At 46.1% G+C, this 27,364-nt stretch overlaps 1 protein-coding gene across 3 annotated transcripts in view; it reads left to right on the top strand.

Annotated features, from left to right (window-relative positions):
* TARBP1 (tRNA guanosine 2 -O-methyltransferase TARBP1) overlaps positions 1 to 21,963 on the top strand; it is an 85,087-nt gene extending 63,124 nt beyond the window's left edge. For 2 of the 3 annotated variants that reach the window (XM_036108663.2, XM_036108665.2), the window contains 8 exons: positions 2,560 to 2,646; positions 11,079 to 11,275; positions 14,969 to 15,050; positions 16,932 to 17,103; positions 20,240 to 20,431; positions 20,613 to 20,737; positions 21,150 to 21,286; positions 21,598 to 21,963. In XM_036108663.2, the coding sequence (XP_035964556.2) occupies positions 2,560 to 2,646; positions 11,079 to 11,275; positions 14,969 to 15,050; positions 16,932 to 17,103; positions 20,240 to 20,431; positions 20,613 to 20,737; positions 21,150 to 21,286; positions 21,598 to 21,766 (1,161 nt within the window). In that variant the 3' untranslated portion in view covers positions 21,767 to 21,963. Of the gene's footprint in view, positions 1 to 2,559; positions 2,647 to 11,078; positions 11,276 to 14,968; positions 15,051 to 15,276; positions 15,372 to 16,931; positions 17,104 to 20,239; positions 20,432 to 20,612; positions 20,738 to 21,149; positions 21,287 to 21,597 lie in introns of those variants that run through there. The other variant, XR_004922374.2, reaches the window with a different exon arrangement.
* The last annotated feature ends 5,401 nt before the right edge of the window (positions 21,964 to 27,364 follow it).

Below are 27,364 nucleotides of genomic sequence, written 5' to 3'. Positions count from 1 at the left end.
CTCTTCTGCTGCTGATGGATGTTTGCCCTGCACTTCCCACCCCTCCCCTGTGGTCACCCCCTCTCACTCCCGTGTGGCAGTCAGGCCTCCTGCCGCAGGTTTCCCACGTCTTCCCACCCACCCTGGGGTCCAGTGCTGTCACTTCACGGAAGACACGCTCTGGAGTTTGTTGTCAGCCTGCTCTCTCTTCTCTCGGCCCGGTCCACACTCTCGATGACCTTCTTGGTCTTGGTTCAGCGACACACTCTCCAGGTTCCTCTTGTCTCTCTGTCCCCTCTTTTCTGTGTCCTTTCCAGCCTTTTCCTGCCCGAGCAGCTAGCAAATGTCAGTGCTTCTCAAGGCGAAGCCTCGTGCCCCCCTCATTTCTCCCTGTGTATCAGCAGGATTCACTTCTCTGATGCAGTGGCTCACTGAGCTCTATTCCACACCTCTTCCCCTACGTGCTAAATCAGGAGCTGGCCAACTACAGTGATGTCGGGCCTCTGGTTTCGGTGCAGCAGAGCCTTGCCTGTTGGCTTACGTGTTGTCTGTGGCCCTGTGTGTGCCGAGGGACCGAGCTCGGCGGTGGCAGCGGACCCCGTACGGCCTGCAGAGCGGCGCGTAGAGTTACTGTCTGGTCCTTGCCGGAAGCAGCTGGCTGAGTCTGCTCCGGACCTTCTCCTTGGATGTTTGTAGACCGTCCAGAACCTGGACGTCTAACACCAAGTGCTTCTTGTTGCCCCAGCCATGGTCTTCTGCCCGCGGTGAACAGCACCATCTTCCACACAGTCGCACCAACCAGACACCCTGATGCTTTTCGTGCCTCACGTGACTCGTGACCGGCCCCTGCGGACCCTTTCTCACTTCCTCACCTGCTCTCTCCTGCCTCTGCCATCTGTCTTGGTCCGAGCCTCTGCCTCACACTGCAGGGAGGGCTTCTCTCTCGGGCCACCTGCATCCACTCTTGCTTCCATCTCAGTCCATCCTCCACGCGGAAGCCAGAGCACGGTTTTCAAAATGAACATTTGGTCAGCTTGTCCACTTGCTTCAAACATTGCTCTCAGAATAAAGACCAAGGCTCTTCAGAATGGCCTGCAGGTCGTAGGTGATGGTATGCCACCCTCCCCCTCCAGCCCCTCTTTGCGCCACGTTCCCCTTCTGCATGTTCGTCCTATGACGGACTCCGCTTTCTGTTGCTAGAACACTCCAGAACCTGTGAGTGTAGAAAATGGTGTTGTAACGTTCTTCACCATTCTGGGTTGCGTGGGCCTGGCTGGGCGGTTCTGCTCCATGTGGTGCCTGCTGGGGCTACGGTTTCCACGTTGGTCACCTCAGCTGCAGTAGGGGGAGGAGCTGTGGTGGTCAGGCCTGGGTCTCTCTGCATGTGACTGGCAGGGTGGCTGGACCTCTCTCTGTGGTGGCTCAGGATCACCAGAATGAGCATCTCAGGACAACATGTCATGGTGTGCATGTGCTTCCCCAGCCTCTGGTTGCATCCTGCTTGCTCATGTCTCACGGGCCAAAGCAGATGGCGAGACCCAGCCTCACAAGGTGGGAGGGGTCTGCATTAGGGCATGGGCACAGGGAGGCCGGGGTCCCTGGAGGTACTCTGACCTTTTCTGAGCCTTCACACTCCTCACATGTCCTCTGGCTCTCAGGCCATTTGCACATGCTGTGCCCTCTCCCTGCAATGGCCTTTTTCCTTTAAATCGACAGAACTCTCTCTCTTCCTTTAGATCTCAGTCCACATGTCCTTTGTGTCATTTCTTAAAGGAAGAATGGTTTGGATCCCCTTATTAGAGGTTTTTGTAGCATGTAAATAGTGCTTGTTATAATTGGAATTTTAATTTATTCTGTAATTTTGTCCTTCCAACCCACTAGACTAAGCTCCTTGAAGGCAGGAACCTTATCTAATTTTGTTTTCCCTGATTTCTGGCACAGTACCCGGCATGTAGAAGACATTCAGTAGCTGAATAAATCATCTAATCTGCCTTTGGAGTAGTTTCTGGACGATAGTGTCTGTAGTCTCCTTGCTTTCCAGTCTATCCGGGGTCCATCAGTTTATTATCACTAGAATGATGTGTTCTTCCAAATCCCTATAATTGGGAAGGTTTCTGAATCCCAGTTGAACACTTACATAGCTTTTCGTCCTTGGCTCTAAAGTCGTCTGCAAGTTCCCGTCTAACTTTGGAGCCTGTCTCTGCCGTCCCGCCCGCCCCCCACCTCCTGCCTCGCTGCCACCGCCTTCCTGTCACCTCTGACTTGGTTCATCTTACTCACTTTTCGACTGTTCTCTTTCCTTCCTGCTCCCCTGGGCCGCCTGCACCTCTTCTGAGGTGAGCACACCCTCGGCTGTGCCACTTACTCCACGGTTAAGTCAGTTCCTACCTTGTGGTGCCTGCTGAGTGTTGTGTTGGTGTTTGGCTACCGGAAGTTACTTCCCTCCTGTGTCTTCCATCCTGGATCCCCGTCCGGGCCTGGGCTGCGTCACATCCCGCCTCACGTACGGTCGCCGTCCTGGGCACCACGGCATCACAGTAAGCCTTGAGTGACTGTTTGATTTATCTGATTTTTTTTCAGGGTGAAGAAAACTCTAAGACAAGCATTTGTACCTTTTTATCCGTTTTGTCACATTTGGACATCATCACTCAAAATATTCCAGAAAAGGTGAGTTTAAATGGTAAGAAGAGTTTAAATCTACAAAATAGAATTGTATATATTTGTACTAATTTTTTTAAAATGTAGAATATTTCTTGTGGTTTTTGCCACTTCTCGTCTTCCCTCCCACTACTCACCTACTGTGCGCACGTACTTAGCCACAAATCCACAGGCAGGTGTTAACGCACTTGCACACATGCACACCGAGGCATGCATGCCTGAGCACATCCTAAATCTGTAGACAGACTGGTGGGCAATTTCTAGCGATAGATTCTTAACTTTATACAAGTAATAAGATGATTTAAGTAAGACTTCCTTTATTGCATTTAACTGTTCATTGACTGACATAGTTATTGAACAGGTGCTCATGCAAAGATGCTTACGGTCCAAGTATTAAAAGCTCTTGGGTAATTGAAGGTTGATGTGCTGTGGGTCACCGTTTGGAGTGTGAGTTCTTCTCTCTTTCTCAGGCTTAGAGCAGTCTCCCTAGTGGTTTACCCCACAGACAAGTAGAGATCGTAGCTAATTCTGGTTAATCACTTTGGCAAAGCAGTTAAGAATTCAGGCAGTCCTGCCAGTGAGATGTAGAGCAAGATTCTTCATTACTGAATCTACAGGGAAGAGTGCACTGAGCTGTGAACTCTGGGAGAGACCTGAATATATGGAATAAGAAGTGTTGTTTGGTGTTGAAAGTAAAAGAAAAACACAGGGGAGAAGAGGTTTCCTAGAATTTCTCCAAGTGTTCTTGTCTTTAAACAGTGGTAAGAATCAAATTTAGTTGTTAACCCATTTCATGAATTCTAAGACCGAGATCTTTTTCCCCCCACCACAATTTCACTCCTACAATCCTGAGATCTTGAAATCACAGGTGTCTTACAGCATCTGTCAGCCAGATGGCAGTGTGTGACTTACGGTTCCCTTAAAACTTGGGTTCACAGCCTCTGCTGAAATCAGGCAAGCTCTATCATCAGGTAACATCACATGTTACCTTCCTATCTTAAATATGTTCAGGAAAGAGATTTGCTTGCCATCTACCGGGAGAGGCAAGGTAGGTAAGGAACTGTCTTCTGTCAGGGTGGCTGAAATAACGCAAGAACCGTTCAGACAAGTTCTGAAAATTAATTCATCTTAGAAGATGCTTCTACTAAATCTGGAATAAATAACAGGTTATAATTTATTTATTGATTGATTCATTCATTGATTCATTGATTCATTCATTCATTCATGAGAGGGAGAGGGAGAGAGAGAATCCCAAGCAGGCTCCACACTCAGCACGGAGCCCAACGTGGGGCTGATCCCAGGACCCTGAGATCATGACCTGAGCTGAAATCAAGAGTCGGACGCTTAAATCACTGAGCCACCCTGGCGCCCCAATAACAGGTTATTTTCCCATTCAGCCCTGTTTATAGTCGCTGTATATTACATATTTTAGATTTATTTATTTTCAAAGCATCCAGAAGAAGGAATGCTGATTAATGGAATAGAATAATCTCAATTTCAGTATCTTCTGGAAAAATAAGAAATCTAAATGGAGCCATCTAAGGAAAGACCAGACTAGTATGCTTTGTTAGTCTATGTCCACGTCCTTCACAGTGTCTGTGGAAAGTCTGTTGTTACCTGACAAATATGTTTTTGTTTAAAGACTTCTTGGAAACAGTCACTCAAGACTTTCCATTTTCCTCAAAGTATGGAAATATTTGCACTTGTACGGGTCTGTGCTAAGTAGTCAGAGAAGATTCAAAACTACCACCAAACAGGACAGAGGGCAGAATGCTAAATGTTCTATGGAGATCGAAAGCAGAGGGGAAAGACACCCCCTTAGTGTGCTCATGGTTGTGTATTGTCCTGTCATCTTGTTCAGTGTGTCCAAACCTCATCAGCAAATACGAGGTGGCATTACTGGTGTTCAGTCCAGAACGGTGTTATCTCAGTCGTGGCCAAGGCAAATGATCACAGGCAGTACCAGCGTATCTGAGTATAGGATTCATAAAAGGATTGTATTCCCTGCTGAGAATTATACTGGATATTTCTTTTTTTCTTTTTTTTTGCACTTACAAGTAATCTATACCTAGCTCCCGGATCTTGGTTTCTAATACCATTCTCATAAAAGGAACCAAGGCTTCTTGGAGGAACAGCTGATTCTAGAACTGGGGCAGAAAATACACAAGGTAAATAGAAAAGAAGTGCCCCAGTGGGGCATGGGGACGTGGGGCGGATCTGCAGAGAGGCACAGGGGCCGAGAGACCTCCTAGTGGCGAAAGCTGAAACAAGCAACACAATACAGTAACGCTGGATTACAACCCAATAAAATAAATATTCACAAGTTTCTACTGATATAAGTGAATGATTGAATAAACAAATGGGAAAGACAACAAACCTGTGCAGAATTCCAAATAATTTATGTGGTCACTCTGGCCTCAAGGAGGGTGGGTGCATAACCACCCAGCCCAGTGTGGGCTGCCCTAGCGATGTCCTTCCACAGAGCAGAGTATGGAAGGGGACGCCCGTGACAGCGGTAATTCATACCATAGTCCGTGCCCTTGGTAGGATGTGACGGATATAGCCTCTGTGGTCTCCCTCCCCAACACCATAACCCCAGTCTAGGCATGAGAAGAACATCACCCGTATCCCAGCCAACCTGACCACTGCTCCTCAAAACTGACAAGGTCATCAAAAACAAGCAAAGCCAAGAGGAAAGTAAGGGGACACGACAACTAGAGGTCAAGTGTCCTGGATGGATTAGGAACAGGGCAAGGACATTAGTAAAGACTAAGGAAGTCCAAGTAAAGCATGGAATGAGGATTAAGGTTATAGGAGAGCGGCGAGAAATTTGAAGGGGAAGCTAGGTGTTTGGACTTGATTCCTCTGGTTTTCCTTTGATGTAAACTGGACGTAGTACTACCTACCTCGCGGTATCTTTGTAAGGATTAAACAACACAGAAGTTACGTTCTCGCCTCTCAGAATTGTCCTTAGTCTGTCCTTGTGCCTGTCAGATTTGGGGATCAAGGCTTCTGTTTCATTCAGAATCGGTCTTAGTGCTTCCTGTAACAGAGCAATGCCCTGGACTGTGGAGATAGGGAAGCAAGACACAGCTCTGGGAGCACGTGGTGGGGGAAGTGCAGAAGGCTGTGGGGGCACCCACGAGACCTCCAAATGTCGGCCCACAGGGAGGATTTCGGGTTCAACACAGAGACCTGCGGGACAGGGCAGGGGAGCGGGCTAGTGCAAGGAAGCGGGGCATGGTCAAGGTCGGGAAGACGCTGGAGACTCTGGTGGGAGGCTGCAGAGCAGGCAGGGCCCAGCACAGAAGGGCCTTTGTAAAGCAGGTCAAGGAGGTTATTAGCACAGTACGTGAGTCAAGGAGACCTGGCATCACCACTACCTCCTCCTTGGTGTGTGAACTTGGACAAGTAGCTCCACCATGGTATGGACATACCGTAAATGCTCTGTGTGTGAGGAGTTTAGACTTTATGCAGAGGGCGTTGAGGAGATGCTGCTGAATTTTAAGCAGAAGGGTGACGTGATCAGACTTGTGTGTTGTGAGTGTGGTGTGTAGGATTGGTTTAGTCATGGGGACGAATCTGGAAACCGCTGGGAAGCTACTGTAGTGATCTTCGTGCTGTCACATGAGCTGTGCTGGGACATGGCGTGGAGGTGACGGATGGATGGATGTGACAGGTATGTGCTAGCAAGGAACGCCAGGGCTCAGTGGATGGCTTTGGTGGCGAGAAGGCGGGAAGCAGGGAAGTGACCTGGGCCGCCAGGGTCGGTGGTACCTTTCACCGGAGCGGGAAAGCAGCGCGAAAAACAGACCGAGGGGATGGTGATGAGTGGATGGAATTGCGGGTTGTCACCCGTGGGGAGCCCTAGGGGCATGGGAGGCAGCAGGTGCATGTAGGGCTCTGGGGCTCAGGAAGAGGTCCAACTAGGAAATACGACTTGGACGTGGTCATCGGTTTAGGGACCACGACTCCGATACCTCAAGGGGCAGGCGTGCAGGATCACTGGGTGCTGCCGTCAGTGTAGCTCGGGGGGTGTGGAGGGGCTGCGGATGAACCGGGGTGCTCTGGTGCCCCTGCTGAAGATTCGGGGTTCGGCACACCTTCTTTCTGCTGAGCCCGGGACACAAAAACCTCTATTTTGAAAACATCGTGTAGCCAGGGGTTCGGGTCGTCCGCACTTGCACAGGATTTGGAAGCAGAAGTGGGCCTCTGCTGATAAGCTGAGTCGTGGGGGCCTTTGTTTCCCCTGGGATGGTGTCAGCTGGGGGCTAGGGTCCTGGCTCGGTGAGCACAGCTTGTGGCTCTGCTTGTGCGAGTCGCCGCGGCTTCCCGGTCAGGGAGGAGAGTGGTGGTCGCCTGGCTCCGCAGTGTAGCTCCTGGTTGCTCAGCTGCGAGCCGAGAGCCCCTGTCTTCAGTGCTTCCGGTGATTCTGCGATAAAGATCCATTTCTGTCGGGCTAGCCACCAGATTCCATGTCCGCAGCTAACCTCTAACAGGTTAAGGTTCACATACTTTTCACAACACTGCCAGTTGTATACAGAGTGGCTGTGGGGAGAGGAGTGTGAGAAGGAGAGGGGGTGGTTATAAAAGGACAGCAGGGGGCATCCTTGGGCGTTGGAACTGTTCAGTTTCCTGACAGCGATGCTGGCTCTGTGAACCCACACATGTGACAAAATGGTCTCGACCTATAAGCAAACGCACCTCATGCACAACTGAGAACAAGGAGCACTGGGGAAATCCAGATTGCATCAGTGGATTGTGTCAGTGACCGTGTCCCAGTTAGATGCTGTGGGGTGATCTGCCGAACGTTAGCAGGAGGGGACACTGGACAAAGCACGCCGGGCACAGGGGACCTCTGTGTGATTTCCTGCAGCTGCGTGCGAGGAACATCTCGCAGCAAACGCAGGAACATCTCAGTTGAGAGAAGCAACGTAGCTGTGCTGTGGCTCGCAAGCTTGGGAGCCCTGACTGGACTGAAGCCGTGGGAGCGAGCGCAGGGGGCACGTGCCACCTGACAAAACAGGGAAGCCGGGGACAGAGCCCAGAGCAGCGCCGGCATTTAAGGGACAGGAGAGGAGATTGAGAAGGAATGTGGGAGAGCGAGGCGGGCAGCCTTAAGAATGGGGTGTGCTAAAGGTCATAGGAAGAACTGTTTTCAAGGAGAGAAAGACCGAGACGGCGTGGTGCCTGCAAAGGTCAGGAAAGGCAGGGGCTTTCTCCACAGTATCCAGCAGCAAGGAGCGTGTGACTGGGACGAGCTCCATGAGGAGTACAGGAGGGAAACGGGTGGGGTAGGAGATGGACTGAGGCTAGGGGCTTGGGGGTCAGAAGTTGGAATACCTGGGGGTGCCTGGGTGACTCAGTCGTTTGAGCGTCCGACTCTTGATTTTGGCTCAGGTCACAATCTCAGGGTTGTGAGATCAAGCCCTGTGTCAGGCTCCATGCCCAGCGGGGAGGCTGCTTGAGATTCTCTTTCTCTGCCCCTCCCCACTCCTCTTTAAATCAAATAAATAACTTAAAAAAAAAAAAAAAGTTGGCATACCTGCTTTTAAGGTTTTAGAAAGAAGAATAGTTACAGGTTCTGTGACAAGGGGTGGACTCTGGCAAACCTGTTCCCCATGGCTGTGTCTCTGATGGCCGGGAAGCGATGACCCGGATGTCACGCTGAGGATTGGCATGGGTGCAGACCCTCTTGTGACTTAGGAGGGGTGGGAGAGAAAGGTTAGTGAGGGGTTGGAGACCATCCTGGGAGGAGGGCTCTGAAGCCCCCGTGCAAAGGTTTAGAAGGGCGGGGAGAGCAGTGTGAGCCGCTCAGAGGAGAGGAAGCGCCTGTTCCTTGGGGAGAAGACTCTGACCTCGGGGATGGGGGTGTAGTGTAGGTAACTGGCCACAGGCCCCGTTGGAGGGGTGCTTTGAGCAGTCATCCCTCCTCCTCCCTGCAGTATTTGTCCTGTGCCTTTCATGTGTCCTGGTGGCTTGTCCTGGTCCTAGGAATTCTGCAGTGAACAAAACTGTCTCTACTGTCATTCTGGTGCAGGAAGAGGTGATAAATAGACGTTATACTGTCAGGTGGTGATACAGGTTTTTAAGACTTTATTTATTAAAGAGCACAAGCAGGGGGAGTGGCAGAGGGAGAAGCAGGCTTCCCACTGAGCAGGGAGCCCGATGCGGGACTCAATCCCAGGACCCTGGGACCATGACCTGAGCCGAAGGCAGTCGCTTAACCAACTGAGCCACCCAGGCATCCCAGGTGGTGATACAGAGTTTGAAGAAAATTCAGAACAAGGGGTAGGGATGGGGTATCTGGGGCAGGACGGCTATTTCAGGAGGTGGGTTCAGGGGAAACCTTCCCAAGGAGGTGATCCTGAACACGTACCTGAAAGTAGTGAGTGAGCGAGCCACACGCGGGTCCAGGGGACTTTTGAGGCTAAGGGATAGCAGGTGAGTGGTCTCATCCTGCCTGGAAGTCGGTGACTGGCATGGAATAAGTGCAGGAGGAGGGTTGGGAATGGGACAACCCCCCACCCCCACCCCACCGTGGGTTGTGGGAGAAATCAGGAGTTCGGTTTTAGACACGTCATGTTTGGGACGGCCGTCCCTTTACTGACATTGTCTGGTTTGCCTCATTTTCACATCGGTCCTCTGACCCATAGCTCGTGGACAGTAAAACCCACTTATGAAGCTGCACATATTATAAACAACATACACGGCACTTGTGGTCCATAACTAACCCTGTAGGTAGTATTTATGTTTAGGTACTCTCACATGTGTGCCTCTTAACATTGTAAAGGGCTATAAAATAGTAATTAATAATTAACATTCCCTTTACCCCCTGTTTTTTTAATTTTTAAATTCTCTTCTCATGGTGTTTCAGATGTCCTGGATGCCTTGTCTTGGTTTCAGCCTCTTTTTTTTTTTTTCAAAGATTTTATTTATTTATTTGAGAGAGAGAGAAAGAGAGAGAGCGAGAGAAACAGCATGAGAGGGGAGAGGGTCAGAGGGAGAAGCAGGCTCCCCGCTGAGCCGGGAGCCCGATGTGGGACTCGATCCCAGGACTCCGGGATCATGACCCAAGCTGAAGGCAGTCACTTAACCAACTGAGCCACCAGGCGCCCTCAACTTCTAAATACAAGTAAATACTTAACTGTGTATCATTCAGAAGTTGCCACTTTCCTTCGCCACCCCTGACATTTCTATCTTCCTTCTAGCCAAATACATCATATTCTCTGTGCTGCATTTCCTGGTTTTCTCAGATCTGCATCTGGTATGGCAAGCCTTTCTTGCCCCTCTTCTTAAAAATTGTTCTTCCTCCACGTAGCCTTTTTGCTGGGCCCCGTCTGACTAGTTCCTGCCCTTGACCTTGCTCCGCATACGCAGGGTGTTTGTTGAAGTTGCTCCTCGTGCGGGGATGGTCAGATGTATATTACAGTTATGTGTGTATATTATTCACGTGTCCTCCCCCTGGTGTCCTTGTGATGCTGACAGTACAGCGACCTTTGATAAATGTTGCCCGTATTTTGAACAAAGCACTGGAATAAAGAGGATCATATACATCTGTATTTTGTGCTTCTCAAAGAAGCTTTGGGAGATTGAAATGCGCTGTTAACCATGCAGTGAGTTGGTAAAGTCTTTCATGAGCATGGTTGTTCTTAGTAGAAACCATAGGACTCAGCTAGGTGCAGCCCCGCGAACATTTACAGATGAGCCATTTGGTACGAGCATCGAGGTAGCTCCTGATATCCTATTAAAAGTTTCCGTCCATCTAGTTTCCGCATTAATCTGGGTCACTTCCTTCGCCTTTTGTGGTCTGTGGAACTCCGTGGTTTGGGAAGTCAGGGACTGTCGCTGCCTGAAATCAGGCTGTGAAGATGGAACAGTCTGAATTCACAAGAAAAGACTTCAGGGAAGTTTAAACGTTTATTATTTTTCTCCCCACTTTTTAATTTTCCTGCCACCCCTCAGCACTCTGCGGGTCCAAGAGCATCATGAGGGAAACCGTTGTTCACAAAGACAGGGAGGAAAACAGCACCATAGGAGGCCCCTGGCTTTAGAAGCACTTGGAAGTGCAGCAGAGGGGGGTTTAGAGAACCTTTCTGACGTTTCCAGCCCAGGGGGCTGCTGTTAGCACATTGTGGGTGCGTGGCGGCTAACGTCAAGGCGCTCCATCCACGGTAGCCCGGGTGCTGCGGTGTGGGGGACATGGACTGCGGCCGCCTCGTAAATGGAAACAAAAGAGCTGGGGGCATCTTTCTTCCTTGAGGAAATCGCTAATGCCAGCGCAGCTAATGTGTCTGAGAAGGAAGGAGGAGCCCTGCCCCGCAGAACCAGTGAGAGCTGGACTGCGCAGCATTTTTACCTTCTGTCCACTTGGTGATCACACAACCAGAGGTGGAACGCTCCACGTGTACATGTGAAGAACTTTCCCCCTTTCTTTCCAGAAACCAATTCTGAAGCAAGCCCTTATTATCGTGCTGCAGTGGTGCTTCAATCACAACTTCAGTATCCGACTGTATGCCTTAGTCGCTCTTAAGAAGATCTGGAGCATGTGTAAGACCCTGCACATTGAAGAATTTGATGCTTTGACTTCTGTTATTGAATCCAGTCTCAACCAGGTGGAAAACATGCCTGGAACAGGGTAAGCAAAGCTCGTACCCTTCACTTTCCTTCCAGCAGAGCACACAGAGGGGACGAAGAGGTCCCTTGGCCTTGTGAGCTTCTCATTATTCCGTCGTGCTCAGAGAGCAGAGCTCGGATGAGGCGGAGCGTGATTTCGTTACGGTTCTAATTGTGGTCAGCTCCGTCTCAACCTTTCTTTGCTTTCTTATCCTTGGTCCTTTGTTTTATAAATAATCCTTTACACACCTTTAGATATCTGTCTTTAGTATTGCTGACTGTTACCGTGCTCTGTTGTCAAAGAAGTGCTGGGAAGCAGAATGATCTGGCTTTAGACATGCTCTCAACCCCTCAGTTGTACTAAGTGAAGATGGAAGCTTTTTTCTTTTCCTTTTCTTAGAGACTGTCTTTATTTCCCAGACAAAATCCTGCACAGATGCTCGATATCAAGCAGATACGATGCTGTGCTGTGGACGGAGCAGGGGAGGGCTGCACGGCTCCGCATTCTCTACAGGCCCTGCTCCCACCACACAAGGGCAGGCAGGGGTCTCCTAGTGTCTCCTGGTAATCTGAACTGATTTCCCCGGCTGTCAGGGAGTGTTGTTGTTGTTTTACTCTTCTATTATTATCATTGATGATCACTATCCTGGAATGCCCAGATTTTTATAATTTTCAGAGACCCAGGCACTATCAATCAGTATAAAAGGTTTCTTTCAGACGCTCAAAAGCACTCACAAATTTTTATAAACAGATAAAGGTTGGAAGCAGCATGTTAAGAATTTGAAATAGTGTTTGGAAAACCAGTAACATACAGGGGGTCTTTGCTTGACCATCAAGGTAACAGGTGGTGTAACTGAGACTGTGAGTCATCGCGAAGCTCCCTGTGGGGCCAGGACGGAAGACTTCCGTGGCCATAAGCTGCCTTCTAGCTCTTCTGCGTGCTTTTACTCTCGACCCACTGGTTGAAAAGAGCATTTAGGTGATTGGGCAAAGGAGGTTTTGGCAGTTCAGGAGGAAGATCCTCAATTCAGCAAATGTAATATAAATACTAAAATATAATTACATGGGCTACCAGAGGAAACCGGAGAAGAGAGGTGGGGACATAGGACAGGTTACAGGTGAGGGACAAAGTGCAAAGGAAGGAGCTAGACGCCTCTGATACGTTGTACACGGTTGGGTGTATAGACGGCCGCCTCAAGTTCTGGTCCCAACTAAGACTAGTCATTAAAATGAGTTGTTCACCTTAGCAGTGCCTACAACCCCCACCTTTCTGGGTATGTTCCAGCAGCTAGAATTCCTGATCTTTTCAGGCAATCCTGAATGTCCCGTTTCTGCTTGGTGGGTGGGTGTGTACACACTGCAGTCCCTCAGTGGAAGGAAGTGTGAGGGAACTAAATAAATTTTACATACGAATAGGCATTTGTCAGTTTATAGTTTGCTCTGTGAAGAAATCATGATTTATTGTTTGGTGTTGCAGTGTTTTGGTTGGTGGTTGATCCTATTCAAAGTTCCTGGGTAGCTGTGTTTTGATTTCTAAAAACAGTTGGTTCAGCTCCTTTTTTATTAAGCAGTAAAACACCCTTTTACAAAATACCTTACTCCTTTTAAAATCCTGGTACCGGGTAGGAGACATAACCAGTAAAAATAAAGGACCGTGGGCATTAGACCATCCCTGCTTTTCGAATACACAGCAGAGTCGTTTTGTGCAGGCTGAGTTCTAGGGCATCGGCAGCAGGCCAGGTAGATGCTCCAGCCTCGTGTGGCTCCCAGCCAGGTGGATGGGACAGCAAGTGAACAGTCACACAAAGAAAATAACTTAAATCGTGATAGGTCCTCCAGTGGAAAAGTAAAGATTGTGATGAGAAAGTGCACACTCTTTTCTAAGTAACATAACATGTGAGTTGCCCTGTAAAGGATGGGTAGGAAGTAGGCAGACGAGGAGTGGGGGACAGTGATTTCCGGGCAGCACCGAGGCGGGCTGTGCGGCTGAACGGGGCTGGTCCGGCTCGAGAGCGGTGAGTGCGGGCAGGACAGAGCGGAGGCCAGGCCAGTCGGGTTCCTGGTGAGCAGATTGGTTAAACTTGAGCATGACCTCTACTGGTTTGCGTTTGCCATTTTTCAAAGTAGGAAGAGCAGATCAGAAGCAGGCCATAGAAAATGGGAGGAAATGGTGTGTTAGATGAGTGGGGTGCGGAGAAACGGACGGGTTTGAAGTAAGTGAAACGAGAGCCTAAAAACGCGCCCACTGGATTTAAGCGAGAGCTGTGTCAGCAGCCTCGTTGGTGGGGCGGACACCAAATTAACGTGGGTTAGGAGTGGTTGGGACAATATGTTATCTGTTCAATCCGGGCATAGGCTCATTGCTGTCCATTCGTTTCTTTACTTGAGTATTTGAAATACTTCATATCTTAAATTTAAAAAGGACGAGGAAGAAGGTAAAACACAGCCAAGTTAATTCCCTCCAAAACCTCCTCTGTGAAATGTAGCAGCAATGTGCATTGAGGAGGGCTTTTCTTTTATTTTCGGTCACATTAGTTGTTTTAAATAAGGGTTCACGGTTAGGAAGTTGAACAGCGCTGAAGGGTGTCAGGTCACGGCCAGACCATCTCCTTCCCCCGTCCCTGCCCTTCCTCCCCCAGAGGGGTTTCTCTCGTGAGTGGCTTTTCTTCCCATGCCGCCCATTGCCCCCAGCTCTCTCTCCTGTGCCGACCGAAGGCTCTGTGGTACGCTGCTTCCTTTGTCCAATCAGACAGACAGCCCTTTGAACAGGCTTAGTAGCAATGAGGGGACAGTTGAGCGAGTGGGATCTGGAGCCCTGCGGGAAGGGACGAGAGGGCAGGTGGTAGGAGGCGCAGGAGGTGAATGCTCTCTTCTCTCCCCCCAGTGCTGCGGAGGCTCGGCCGTCAGGCGCGCAGAGGGGCTGGGGGCGCTGGGGGTCGGCGAGCCATCACACGAGAACCTTCTTGCAGGAAAATGCCTCGAAATTGCTACTTTACTTTTGGGCTGTTGATCATGAATTTAAACTGAAACCTGCCTGTCGTGTTCTGTAATTTTTATCCCTACCCCCTTTGTGTTTTACAACTTGGCAGATGTGTTAAGACTTTACAGCCTGCTCGTATTACATTTGTTTGGTTCAGGAATGCTGGTCCAGTTGGGCAGTGTGTTATGGATCTTCAGAGTAGAAAAGGTGTTTACTGCAGGACGGAGACTTGAAGACTCCAACCCAGATTTCTTATGTAGTTCCCTTTTATTTGTTTATTTATTTTTTTTCATTTTTTTTTTCATAGTTCCCTTTTAGAATTCTTTTTCCCCAAGCACGTAAGCCGTTCGTCTGGCAGGCTGTGCGTGTGGTTTCCCTGTCGGTACCAGTGGACGGCCACGTCCGCTCCCCATCACCTCTGACGGAGCGCGGGCCTCTGCACCATCTGCCGGAGGGTTCGCTTCTTGTTGAGTCGCTGTTTGTTGTAAGGCTCTGAAACAGTTATTTCTTTGTCTTTGACTTTCATTTCAAAATGTCAAACTCAGTGTTTTTAAAGCATGTTGATGTTGATGATGAGGGAGGGGTGTATAAATCTCCAGATAAAATTCACAAAATTTCCCTTTCATTCTAAACTCTGCAAGACCTCTTTCTGATTATCCAATTGATCCCCCCACCACCACCACCACCAGAGTTGTCTCACTTGTCTGTACCTCATACCGTGTTTTTCATCCTTAGGAACGCCAAGAAGAATTGGCAACGCATCCAGGAGCATTTCTTTTTTGCAGCATTTCACCCAGTGCAGGATTATTGTCTGGAGGTGAGCAGAGAGTGTCATTTGTAAATTCTTTACTGTGTTTTTAATCCCTGCACCTCCTTTCTGCCACAGTTCTTGGAGGGTTATAATTAGGTGAATTTTTCCCCCTTACAACATCACCTTCACGTTGTAAAGTTCTAAGTTTAATTTTGTTACTTCATGCAGATGACTTGCATTTCACTCGTAAGCGGTGAAAATTGGCTAGTCATTGTCACTTTCTGTTCCTCAGGCAGGAGGCTTGTAAACTCTGGAAGGGGGAATATTTAACTCTAAACAGAAATCTGTTCAGACATTAAAAGGAAATGAGTGAGAACATTTGTGCAGGTGAGATTTTGTTGTAATGAAGCCCATTGTTAATGAAAGAGCAGAAAGATCTGTTCTTTTGTTAAACTTGCCGTGTTTCGGTTCTGGGTGACGAGAATTGTGTAGCGCGTGATACACCACCTCCTCGTAGCCCAGTGTGTTCGTGTAATTTTAAGAACCATAAACATGTTTATTACAATTAGCATGTGAATTAATATACAAATTATTAAGATTTGTATGAATTGTATCACTTTCTCTTTCAACTATAAATAGAATGTTCTACATTTGAATTTAAAACATGTGACCTAGGACTTTTCCACAGGAACTGTAGCTGCTGTGCATATGCGGTAAAAAGAAAATCAATCTGTATATTGTGAGATATTCACTACAGAATATTATGCCCTTTGTTGGGCAGCTGTGGACTTCATTGCAAAATGCAGGATTTTTCGGTTATTTTAACATGCTCTGTTCTGTGTTCTTCAGCGCCCAGAATGCTTTGTTTGGCGCCTTTCTGAAGGACTCGTAGTAGGGCCTCTAGTGCTAAGTCAGCCCTTTCTGTTACGTTCTCCAGCAGGAGTAAGTCCCTCCTTCCCTCTTCATCTCTGTCCCCGACGCCTCACTGTCCCCCCTTCTGTGTATTTTCTCCTCTGTTAACGATCCGAGCCGTCGCTGCCTGTGGAAGTAACATGATGGCTCGCGAGAACTCTGCCTCGTCCTGCACTCGGACTGAGCTCGGTTCCTACTCAGTCAGCATTGCGTGGCAGTTGTCATGTGGGCCAGCGTGCAGAAAGCCATTCGTCATTCCAAAAACCATTGTGAAGATGTGTGCATCGTCACACGTTTACGGTTTCATTTTTAGATTGCCTCTTACTTGTGCTTCTGTTTTGTATGCACCTTTTCACCTTTGATGACTTACTTTCTGGTTCTGTTCCGTTTAGTAGGTAAGAAAAGGCCAGGAGGATTGCTTACGTGATGACTGAGCAATTACCGTGCCCCGGGCTGTCATACTCTGTTTACTCAACCTTGATGGGCTATTTTAACCTGATTTTATCCTCGTTTTACAAATGGGGAGGTTGAGGCCAAGAGAGGCTAAGTGGTCTGTCTGACATCACAGCTAATATACAGTCAAGACAAAGTTCAGATTCCAAATTTGTCTAATGGTAGCAAGAGGAAAGGTTTGGCATCAAAAGAGCTTGAACTCGATCGCTTATGGAGCTGTTCGGTTATCAACAAATAGCCCTGAGCTAAATGTTGCCCAACATTGATATTGATTAATCCTAAAACACTTTTTGCTTTTATCGAGAGCACAGTGGTTTATTACATATGGTGAGAAAAACCCAAGTGGAAGGTCTGCCTGCCCTCAAGCATTTCCTAAGTTAATCCCCTGATGGCTTAGAGAAGATGGGAAATACGTATAGACAGCTGCTACCAGATGTAAATGAACATAGATAATATGGTCATTGTGACAGTTTGGGAGAATACATCAATAATAGTAAATAAGTTGTACTGTAAACATGTTTCCATGTATTTCTTTGTTCTTTTCAAGGGGAAAAAATTTAGATTTTACCATTCTCTTTTCAGACCATATTTTACATCCTTCCACGCCTTTCAGGCCTGGTTGAAGACGAATGGATTGCCATTGGTAAATTTACCAGATTCACTGACATTCCTTTAGATGCAGGATTTCAGTGGTACCTTTCGCCAACTCACCTCTATGAACTAAAACCGGGTGACTGGGCTCAGCAGGACGTAGGTAAAGAAATGTTTTCTTTTTCTCCCGCTTGTTGACTTGGTTAGCCTTACTCGCTTCAGTTACTGAGAACAGAGAGTTGATCACACCACTTTTCACTGATGTGGTGAAGTCTGCTCCTTCTCCACTTAAAGACCGTGAAAAGTGCTGTAACTTTGGTATTTTTAATTGCTTGGCTTTGCTATAAAAAGCCAAGGAGAGCCTGATCTGTTTTATTATATAAAGCTAGTAATTACCCTTTTCTTTGAAATATTATTGTTAATATTTACTGCTCTTCCATTATGTATTTCTGTAAAAGTACAGATTTTAAAAAGGGTCAGATTATGAAATCTCATTTCTTGGCCCATTTAGGAATAAAGCAGAGCTCCTGATTCTCGTTCTTTGTGGGTCTGGCTGGACCTCACTCATCTGTCCGGCCTTCTTTCTCCTGTTTCTCCACCTTCTGTGACACTGCTTCCCTTCGGCTTTCTGAAGGACCCACAGTTCCTTCGATTGCTCACCTCCTCCCTGTTTTCCTGCACAGTCCAGTGACCCCTGGAAAAACCAAGGACCAAGTCTCCCACCCATCCTTGAAACCACAGCTAGTGTTAATGGTCGTGTAGCAGTGGTCTCCCAATTCTCCTCACTGCTGCCGCTCCTTTGGTCCTCGTTCACGCTCTCCCTGTCCCAGAACCACTGAAGATTCTTTCAGAAAATCATAAATGGTCTTTGTCTCCTTCATAAAGCCTAAGTGGGCGCTCTTCTCTTATACCTACTCTTTATGAGGCATTAATTTGCTAGCTTCTTGCTATCCGCATTTTCCTCTTCCACCTGACTCTTCTCACTCCTCTTTAGGAGTTCCCCTCTTTGTCCTGTATATTTGTAGTTCTCTACAATTTTAATGTTTTCAAGAATCCCTTGGGCAACTTGTGTAAAGTACAAATACTTGGGTCCCCCCCTTTGATTTTAATTCAGTGTGTCTGGAGGAGAGTTCTGGGAAGGTGTATTTTTTATCAAACATCTAGATGGTTCACTAATACATTTTAAGACATAATCACCTTAAATTTATTTATTCCTTCAACCAAGATTTATCGATTGCCTCCTGTGTCTAGACATAAGGCCAAGTCCCTGCCCTCAGGCAGCTTGCGTTCATTCCTACATAAAAGGCACCATGAAAACAAAGCAGGGTAGAGATAGTGACAGAGGATCAAAGAGACCTTTCTCGGGAGCTGACATTGAGTAGAGACCCACGTGAAGTGCGAGCAGTTGAGCAAAGATCCTGAGGAAGAGCTTTCCCAAAACAGAGGACCTCAAACGGAGATCTGAGGGCAGAAGATGGTGACAAAAGCTACTTCATCAGTGTGGTGGGGACAGCTCTGCTGGGGCAGGCTGAGCAGAGATGGAGGAGAGAGGAGAGCATATGTGGGTCCTCCCCACGTATTGTGTTGAGGGCCACAGGGCGAAGCAGAGAAACCGGGTGTCACTAGGGTGGGGAAAAGGCTGAGGTCTCTGTTTTGTCTGGTGTGTGGAAATGAGAGGGGTATTGCAATGCAGTCTTTATGCCAAGACGTCACTGGTAGTATCCCCGGAATGTTTTCATTGGCCTGGTTTCCTCATTCTGCATGCTGTCCCTGAACACTTTTAATTTCCCCAACTTGAGACCACCACTTGTGTAACGTAACTTCTCCTCTTTGTCTCTGCCTGGCCTCTTTCCTGAGCCTGCTGGACATTTGCACCTAGATACACCATAAACTCTTTAAACTCAACATATTCAAATTGCATTTCCCTTGCTGCCCTCACTTGCCTCCTCTATAAACCCCTTCTGTCAGTGGTGCCCCTCGGTCATTCTTTTCTCCTGTGCCGCATTCATCTGTTACCAAATAGCGTGATTCTGCCTCCAGATCTGGCTGCTTCTGCTCTTGTCTTAATTTAGACTGTTCCTGTCTTTGCCGGGACTGGTGCAGAGGCCCCAACTTATCCTCACCTCACTTTTAAGAGGGATTTTTCCTAAAACACAAAACCAGTACTCTTACCCTCTTCTTAAAACCCTTTAATGGCTCCTATCTGTAGAGTAAGTTCTTTATCATTCTATACAAGTCTTTCATGATCTTTTTATGGTCTGAGCCATCATGTTCCATCCATGGCACACGGTGTAGTAAGCTACAATGGAGTTCTGCCGCTGCCCGGGCCACTGTCCTCCCACACCCTGTGCACGTGCACACCTGGTCTACGGTCTGCACTGCCCTTCCCCACTCGCTGTTTGCAGACTCCTCCCTGAGCCTTCCTGGGTCTTTGTCTCTGCCCGTCCCTCCCTCCCCGAGACATTACACACTCTCACTATAGTACCGTGTTCTGGTATCTGCATCTCTCTTCTGTCCTGGTAAGCTAAGTGCTCCTTGGTGGCTCGGTCAGCAGTTTGGAGTAGAGCAGTTGAGGAAGAGCCTGGAAGGACAGTCTCAGTCCTGTGCTACAGCTCAGAACACTGCATTAGACAGGTTACTAACGTTCATTAAGAGAGAATTGCTTCAGATAATATCCTTCATTTTAGGAAAGTTTCCCCAAGTACTTGTAAAATAATTTAGGATAAAGACTGTGTATATTTGTTTTCAGGAATACCCTCTTGTTTGTCAGATACACCATTATTTTATGGACCTCTAAGAAAAAATGCTAAAATCATACCAAACTAGGATACCCTATGGAATTCTAAGATGCTTCCCAGTTTGGGATATGCTAAAATGTAGACAAGTGCATCTTCTATTTCTTCTTTTTTTTTTTTTCTTATTAGAGAGAGAGGGCACAAGTAGGCAGAGCGGCAGGCAGAGGGAGAGGGAGAAGCAGGCCCCCCTGCTGAGCAGGGAGCCCGATGCGGGGCTCGATCCCAGGACCCTAGGATCATGACCTGAGCCGAAGGCAGATGCTTAACCGACTGCGCCACCCAGGCACCCCTATCTTCTATTTCATGAAATGTTGCAGTATATTGGTTGTTGGAGTTCAATTTGAAAATTTAAAATGACTGTTGAAAATGGCAGTTGTGTCTGAATCCAAGTAAAGTTCTTTAGTTAATGAATCTCATTCTAAACTCTCATTTAAAACTCGTGTGTGTGTGTGTGTCTGTGTAAATAGATTTTTATGTATGGGATTATTTCCTTTTCCTTCCCAGGTTCTCACTCGGGCGAAGCAGCTAGCCAGTCAGAGTGGATGGATGTTCAGAAGAAGATTATCCCCTGGAAAAATAACACTCCAGATTTAGATCTGGAGCTAGTATTTCAGGATCGTGTCGCCAAACTTGGAAAGTCAATTAGCAGACTGATTGTAGTGGCCTCGCTCATTGATAAACCAACTAACTTAGGAGGTAAAATTACAGTTTTCCAGGGGGCTTGCTTAAAATCTTTTGATCCTGAAAATCTGTCATCGGTCCAGTGCCATTGTGCCCATTTTCCTCACTTAACCCTCCTGGGGAGCTGCGGGGGGCTGTGTGGCCATAGCGAGCTGGGCGGAGGACTGCCAGTGGTAACGTGGCCCGTCGTGTGCAGGGCTGTGCCGGACCTGCGAGGCGTTCGGGGCCTCGGCGCTCGTGGTGGGCAGCCTGCAGTGCATCAGAGACAAGCAGTTCCAGGGCCTCAGCGTCTCAGCAGAGCAGTGGTTGCCGTTATTGGAGGTGGGTGGAAAGTAATATTAGTAAAACGCTGGTTTGCCAAAATCTTCTGCAGTCCTCTGTCTTCTAGTATCAGTCCTCTTGCAGTACTTCATAGTTGTCCAGCCTTTAATAGCTTAAAATAATACTCAAAGGAAAAAACACCCCCCTCTGTTCCCCCGTTGCTTTTATGATCTCACATTATTGTATTTTTAGAGTTCTATTCTGTAAAATATGTCCTGTTGCAACTCAGGAATACTTTTTATAAATATATTTGATGTTGGGGGAGTTTTTTTGTTTTTTGTTTTTTTAATAGAGTATATTTCCTTTTCCTTATAAAAAGACTTAGTCTCATGAAAGTTTTTCTGAAACTGATTTTACTCCAAGGCTGTAAATGAATAATTTATTATTCTGCTCTTTTTAAACTCACTTTAAGGTAAAACCACCTCAGCTCATCGATTTTCTGCAACAGAAAAAAGCAGAAGGTTACACCGTCATTGGTGTGGAACAGACTGCCAAGAGTATAGACCTGACCCAGTACAGCTTTCCGGAGAGATCTCTGCTCTTGTTGGGGTAAGAAGATCCCTTTGAGTCTCAGTCTAGAAAATGGTTTCAGAAATTTTACAGTTCACCGAAACTCCTGATGTTACACCCACATCAGGAGTTTTGACTTGTAACGTTTATGGAAAGACCCCTAGTTTTTGAATTATTTCACCTGTTTGGGATGATCAGGTGAACCTGTGTTACTTGTTTATTTCCCTGGTGCCACAGACTTCACTTTATTTTGTTAATCTGACTCTTCAGTGACATTCAGGATTTCTGAGGAAAAAAAGTGTGCGTATTACAAGAAAACTAACCTTTCTTCTTCCATTTTTCTTCATCAGAAATGAACGTGAGGGAATTCCAGCAAATCTGATCCAACAATTGGATGTTTGTGTGGAAATTCCTCAGCAGGGCATTATCCGCTCGCTTAACGTCCACGTGAGTGGGGCTCTGCTCATTTGGGAATATACCCGACAGCAGCTGCTCAGGCATGGGGACACCGAGTCATGACCTTTGTGCCTTATCTGAGATCAATTATCGGTGCTCTTGAAACCTTGTTTAAAACCATGTGTACTAATGAAATCGATTCTGAAATTTACCGGGATAATTTGTATTTCTTTTTCTTGCCAACTTAATGCCAAAACTTTTTCACGTGCCTTAAATATATTACTATATGTTGTCCCCTTGAATAAATATTTTTAGCTAAATTGCACTGTTTCTTGAATATTTTAAGCAATTGTGGAAATAAGGTATTTTAAGAAGAGAATTTCTTTCCTGGAAACCAGTATTGTCAGAAATGTGGACTTCGATGGGAGTAAGGCAGAATTCCAGCAGTTGTCACCTGTGAACACCACACCCTTACGTCTCCAGGAGGCACAGTGGGGTGGAAGCAAAGGTCCTGCATGGAGAGGAGTCATTAGCCTCTGTTTGCTGCTTTATATCTACTTATTCCCAGGGAGGAAACCTGCTTGACAGGCTGTTGAGCCAGCTTCCCTGTAGAATTCAGGATGCTCGGATAATAGGTTTTAATTTCCTCTTAAAGCCATATCATTCATATGAAGTTTTTGGAAAATTTTCATACACTACCTTTGCTCGGAGAGTTCAGATAATGGTTAGAGATAGTCTATATTCTGACAAATGTCAACATCAACCCAAAGACGGTGAATTATTCCTGCACATCATCACCAAGGGTGAGAATGGAGCCCAGGAAGTCTGATTTACTATTTCTGTTCTTCTGAGGGTGTTTTTGTTTGATATTGAGATTACTTCAGTATTTACTGGTGACCATTTATCCCCATCCAGCAGTAAACTTCAGTCATGTCTGGGTCCCTTTTAATAATATTTAAATTTCAGAATCTGTTACCAGTATGTATTTTTTTCTTCTTTGGCTTTATTAAAATAATTTTTGTTTCGCAGAAGAGTTGCAAAGATAGTGCAGTTTGCCTATGCCCTTCACCCAGATCCCTGTAGTAGGATCTTACAGAACCGTGGACACTTAGCAAAACTAGGAAATTAACATTGGTAACGGTGCCATTCACTAAACTGCGACTACCAATCTGACCTCTACTGAGATTTCTTGTTCTCTTCCAGGATGCTGCATTGCATTAGGTGGTCAGGTGTCCTCAGTCTCTTGCGATCTCTGACAGAGTCTCCATCTTTCCTTGTCTTTGCTGACTTTTGACACTTTCGAGTAGGTATTGGGTAGGTATTGTGTAAATATCTCATGATTTGGGTTTGTCTGGGTAGGTATTGTGTAAACATCTCATGATTTGGGTTTGTCTGGTGTTTTCTCGTGGTCAGACTAAGGTCTCGGGTTTTCGGAACGACCCCTCAGTGCTGATGTGCCCTTGTCATCACATTTCAGTGTGCCCTACTCCCCTGGTTGTCTGTCGAAGGCAGCGTTCGCCACGTTCTTTTCAGTGAAGTTGCTATTTTTCACTTTCCGTGCTCTGTTAGAAGCCGGGTCACTAAGCCTAGCCTACACTCAAGGGTAGAAAATAAGCTTCACCTCTTGGAGGGAGGAGGACCAGAGACTGGGAGCAGCTGTGAAAACTATGACGGTGATTAATAAGTATCGTGGGAGAGATACTTGGAGGCTCTGCTGATAAACTTTCTGTTGAGCGTGTTGCCCACTCAGTCTAGTACTCGTCAGTCAGTGGGTGTTGGCTGCAGTGTTCTCACGATGATAGTCTGTGTTTCCCTCATTTCTTGTCCATCTGTGACTTGGGATTCTTCTGTAAGGAACACCAGTCCCTGATTCACTCATTTGTTCAGATCAGTGTGGATGGTTGGCTCATGTCCTTTTGACCTGCTCCCATTCTTCCATTTTTTTTTTTTTCCCATTTCTTTTTTCTTCTAGAACTTCCTTACTCTCTGGCAGTACACAGTTCTTCAGGTGCTTTCATATTCCCCCATGCCAGTTCTAGAATCGGACAGTTCTGCAAGGAGCATGGGTGGCCCTCTCGGTGGCCGGAGCTAGGGGATCTAGTGTCTACACCCTGTCTGTGCACAAATACAGTGTCTAGATGTGAAGGTGACCTCAGGCACCAGTCAGCTCCACAAGGTTAATTCTGACACTCAGTCATTTTTAACTGCTTTTTCTGACTTAAACATGCTTCTCATTAGTGTACTTTGAGAGCTGCTAAACCGTGAAATTTAGCAATTTTTGTAAGTTCTTTTTGTCTTTAGCCTGACAGGATCCTGTCAGAAACCATTTTTCGAAGTTAAAAGGTCAGCTCCTTTCTTATCCACCCCTTCCAGTGAGTTCATTTATCACAGCCTACATTCTAAACAGGAATCCCTCCAAAATCCTGGTTGACCTTATTTTATTGTGCATACAATCAAAGTCACTCTTGAGTGTACAGTTCTTTGGGTTTTGATGAGTGCATACTCACGAATACACCACCACAGTGCCATAGAAGACCATCTCAATCCTTGGCGTGACCCCTTCGTAGTTGACCCCTTTCCCCGTTCCCAACCACTGATCTGTTTTCTGTACTAGTTTTGCCTTTTCCAGAATCCTGTAAATGGAAGCATATAGTACATCGCCTTTTGGGTCTGGCTTCTTAACACATAGAAAAATGCACAGAAGGTTCATCCATGTTGCTGCAGTTCATTCCCTTCTTATTGCTGAGTAGTACTCCATTGTATAGATGGATCTGTTTTTTCCTCCTCTGTTGTAGGAATCTGGGTTGTTTCCAGTCTTTGGCAATTATAAGTGAAGCTGCTATAAACATAGGTTTTGTTTTCAGTTCATTTGGTGGAATACCTTGGAGTGGAATTGCTGGGTCATAAGGTAAGCATAAGTTTAACTTTATAAGAAATTCCAAACTGTTTTCCAAAGGGGTTTTATTGTTCTTGCACTCTCACCAGCAGTAAATATGAGTTTCTGTTGCTCTGCAGCCCCATCAGTACTTGGTACTGTCAGCTTTTTAAATTAGGCTATTCTGTTTTTTGTAAAAGATTTTATTTATTTGAGAGAGAAAAGGGGGAGCAAGCGAGCACAAGCAGGTGCGGAGGGAGAGGGAGAAACAGACTCGCTGAGCAGGGATCCCGATGTGGGGCTTGATCTCAGGGCCCTGGGATCATGACCTGAGCCGAAAGCAGATGCTTAACTGTCCGAGCCATCCAGGCATCCCGAATTAAGCTATTCTAATAGGTGGAGTGTGATAGATCATCCTGGTTTTAATTTACATTACTAATGTGGAGCATCTTTTCCTAATGTATTTGTTATTATTCAACACTATGAATAGATATGTGACAAGCCCGGTGATGGGTATTAAGGAGGGCACGTATTGCATGGAGCACTGGGTGTTATACACAAACAATGAATCATGGAACACTACGTCAAAAACTAATGATGTACTGTATGGTCACTAACATAATAAAAAATGTGACAATACCTATTCATATAATTTGTCCTTTTTTTTTTTTTTTAAAAGATTTTGAGAGACAGTGAGCAAGCATGAGAGGGGGCAGGGAGCAGGGAGAAGCAGACTCCCCACTGAGCAGGGATCCCGACGTGGAGCTCAATCCCAGGACCCCGATATGACCTGAGCCGAAGGCAGATGCTTAACTCACTGAGCCACCCAGGTGCCCCAATTTGTCCAATTTTTTTGAAGCTTGGGTGATTTATTTTTTTTAGAGATTTTAGAATTCTTTATTCTGGATACAAGTTCTTTATGATACATGATCTTCTCCCAGTCTATAATTATCTTTTCATTTTCTTTCACAGAGAAAACATTTTCAGTTTTTATAAAGTTCAGCTTTTATAAAACTTTTTTTTTTCCTTTGATGGATTGCACTTTTGATGTCATGATCTAAAAATTAATATTTTCAAACCTAAAATGCAGAACTCCTCTGTATTTTCTTCCAGAAGTGTTATAGTTTTATATTTTACATTTAGTTCTATGATCCATTTTGAGTTTTTTAACAAGGTGTCAGGTGTGTCAAGGTTCATTTTATTGCATATGGATGTGCACTTCCCAGCACCATTTGTTGAAAAGACGATTCTCTCTCCATTAAGTTGCCTTTGCACCTTTGTTCAAACTCAGCTGACTCTATTCATGTGGGTATATTTCTGGATTCTTTCTGTTCCACTGACCTAGGTATCAGTCCTTTTACTAATACCCATAGTTCTGATTACTGTTCCTTTAGACTCAGCCTTGAAATCACATAATACGAATCATCTAAGGCTGTTCTTTTCAAAAAAAATTGTTTTGGCTATTTTAGGTCCTTTGCCTTTCCATGCAAATTTTAGAATCAGCTTGTCAATAGTGTCTACACAAAGAAGCTTGTTAGGACTTTGATTTGGGTTGTGTTGAACAAAATGGGAGAATTTAACAGTATATTACGAATACTGAGGGGTATCTGGGTGGCTCAGTTGGTTAAGTGTCTTACTTTTGCTCAGGTCCTGATTGAGCCCTGCATCGGGCTTCCCATTCAGCGAGGAGTCTGCTTGTCCCTCTCCCTCTCCCCCCTGCTTGTGCTCTCTCTGTCTCTCTCATATAAAAAAATCTTAAAAAAAAAATTCCCTAATCTTTGACTACGGTATATCTAATTAGATCTTCTCTAAGTATTTTATGCTTTAGTTCTCAGATATAGGTCCTATACATAGATTTATACCAAGTATTCCTTTTATTTTTTTAGTGCTACTATAAATTTAGTACATTTTTTTAAAGTTCCAGTTAGTCCTTGCTGGTATACAAGAGTAGAATTTTCTTTTGTATACTGACCTTGCTTCTTGCCACCTAAGATTCAGTTAGTTCTAGGAGCTTGTCAGTTCTTTGGGATTTTCTACAGAGAGATCATCTTTGCCACAAGTGGCGACTCTGTGCTGAGCAAGTCTTTGGGCACAGTATTTTCCACAGCACTGTTTCACTCTGTGTCTCAGTCAGTATTACAGTTGTGGTGGTGGTCTGGGACACTACTGCTGTCACAGTCTTGGGGCACCATGGACCATGCCCTCGTAGGACGGGGAACTTGATAAATGTTGTACTCTGTTTATACAGTCAGTTTTGCTTCTTCCTTCCCAATTCATATGCTTGTTCTTTTTTGTTTCAGTGAAGTAGCCAGGAATCCAGCACAGTGTTGAACAGAAGTGAGAAATGACATCCTTACCCTATTACTGATTTTAGGGAAAAAGCATTTATTGTCATACCATTGAGTGTGATATTAGTTGTAGGTTTTTTTATACATGGTCTCTATTTTACCTGTATATTTTAAGTTCAACCTTTTTCTTCCATTCCTTATTTCTTTGTGCCTATATTAAAATGCCGACTCCCAGGACAGACAATGACAACCTGCTTTCTTCATTATCTAACAATAGAGGCATACTTTGTTTTACTGCACTTTGCAGGGACTGCATTTTTTACAAATTGAAGGTTTGTGGCAGCTCTGTTGAGCAAGTCTATTGGCACCATTATTTCCAACACCATTGGCTCACCTTGTGTCTGTGTCACAGTTTAGTTCTCAACAGTATTTTAAACTTCTGCATTATGTTACAGTGCTCTGTGATGTTACTACTGTTAATTGTTTTGAGGCACCATGAACTGTGCCCGTATAAGATGGCACATGTAAATGCTGTGTGTCTTCCGACTGCACCACTAA

This window comes from Halichoerus grypus, chromosome 7 (assembly GCF_964656455.1).
Source record: "Halichoerus grypus chromosome 7, mHalGry1.hap1.1, whole genome shotgun sequence".
Lineage (NCBI taxonomy): Eukaryota > Metazoa > Chordata > Mammalia > Carnivora > Phocidae > Halichoerus > Halichoerus grypus.
Note: the sequence above shows the minus strand (reverse complement) of the source record. Positions and strands in the feature narration are given on the sequence as shown.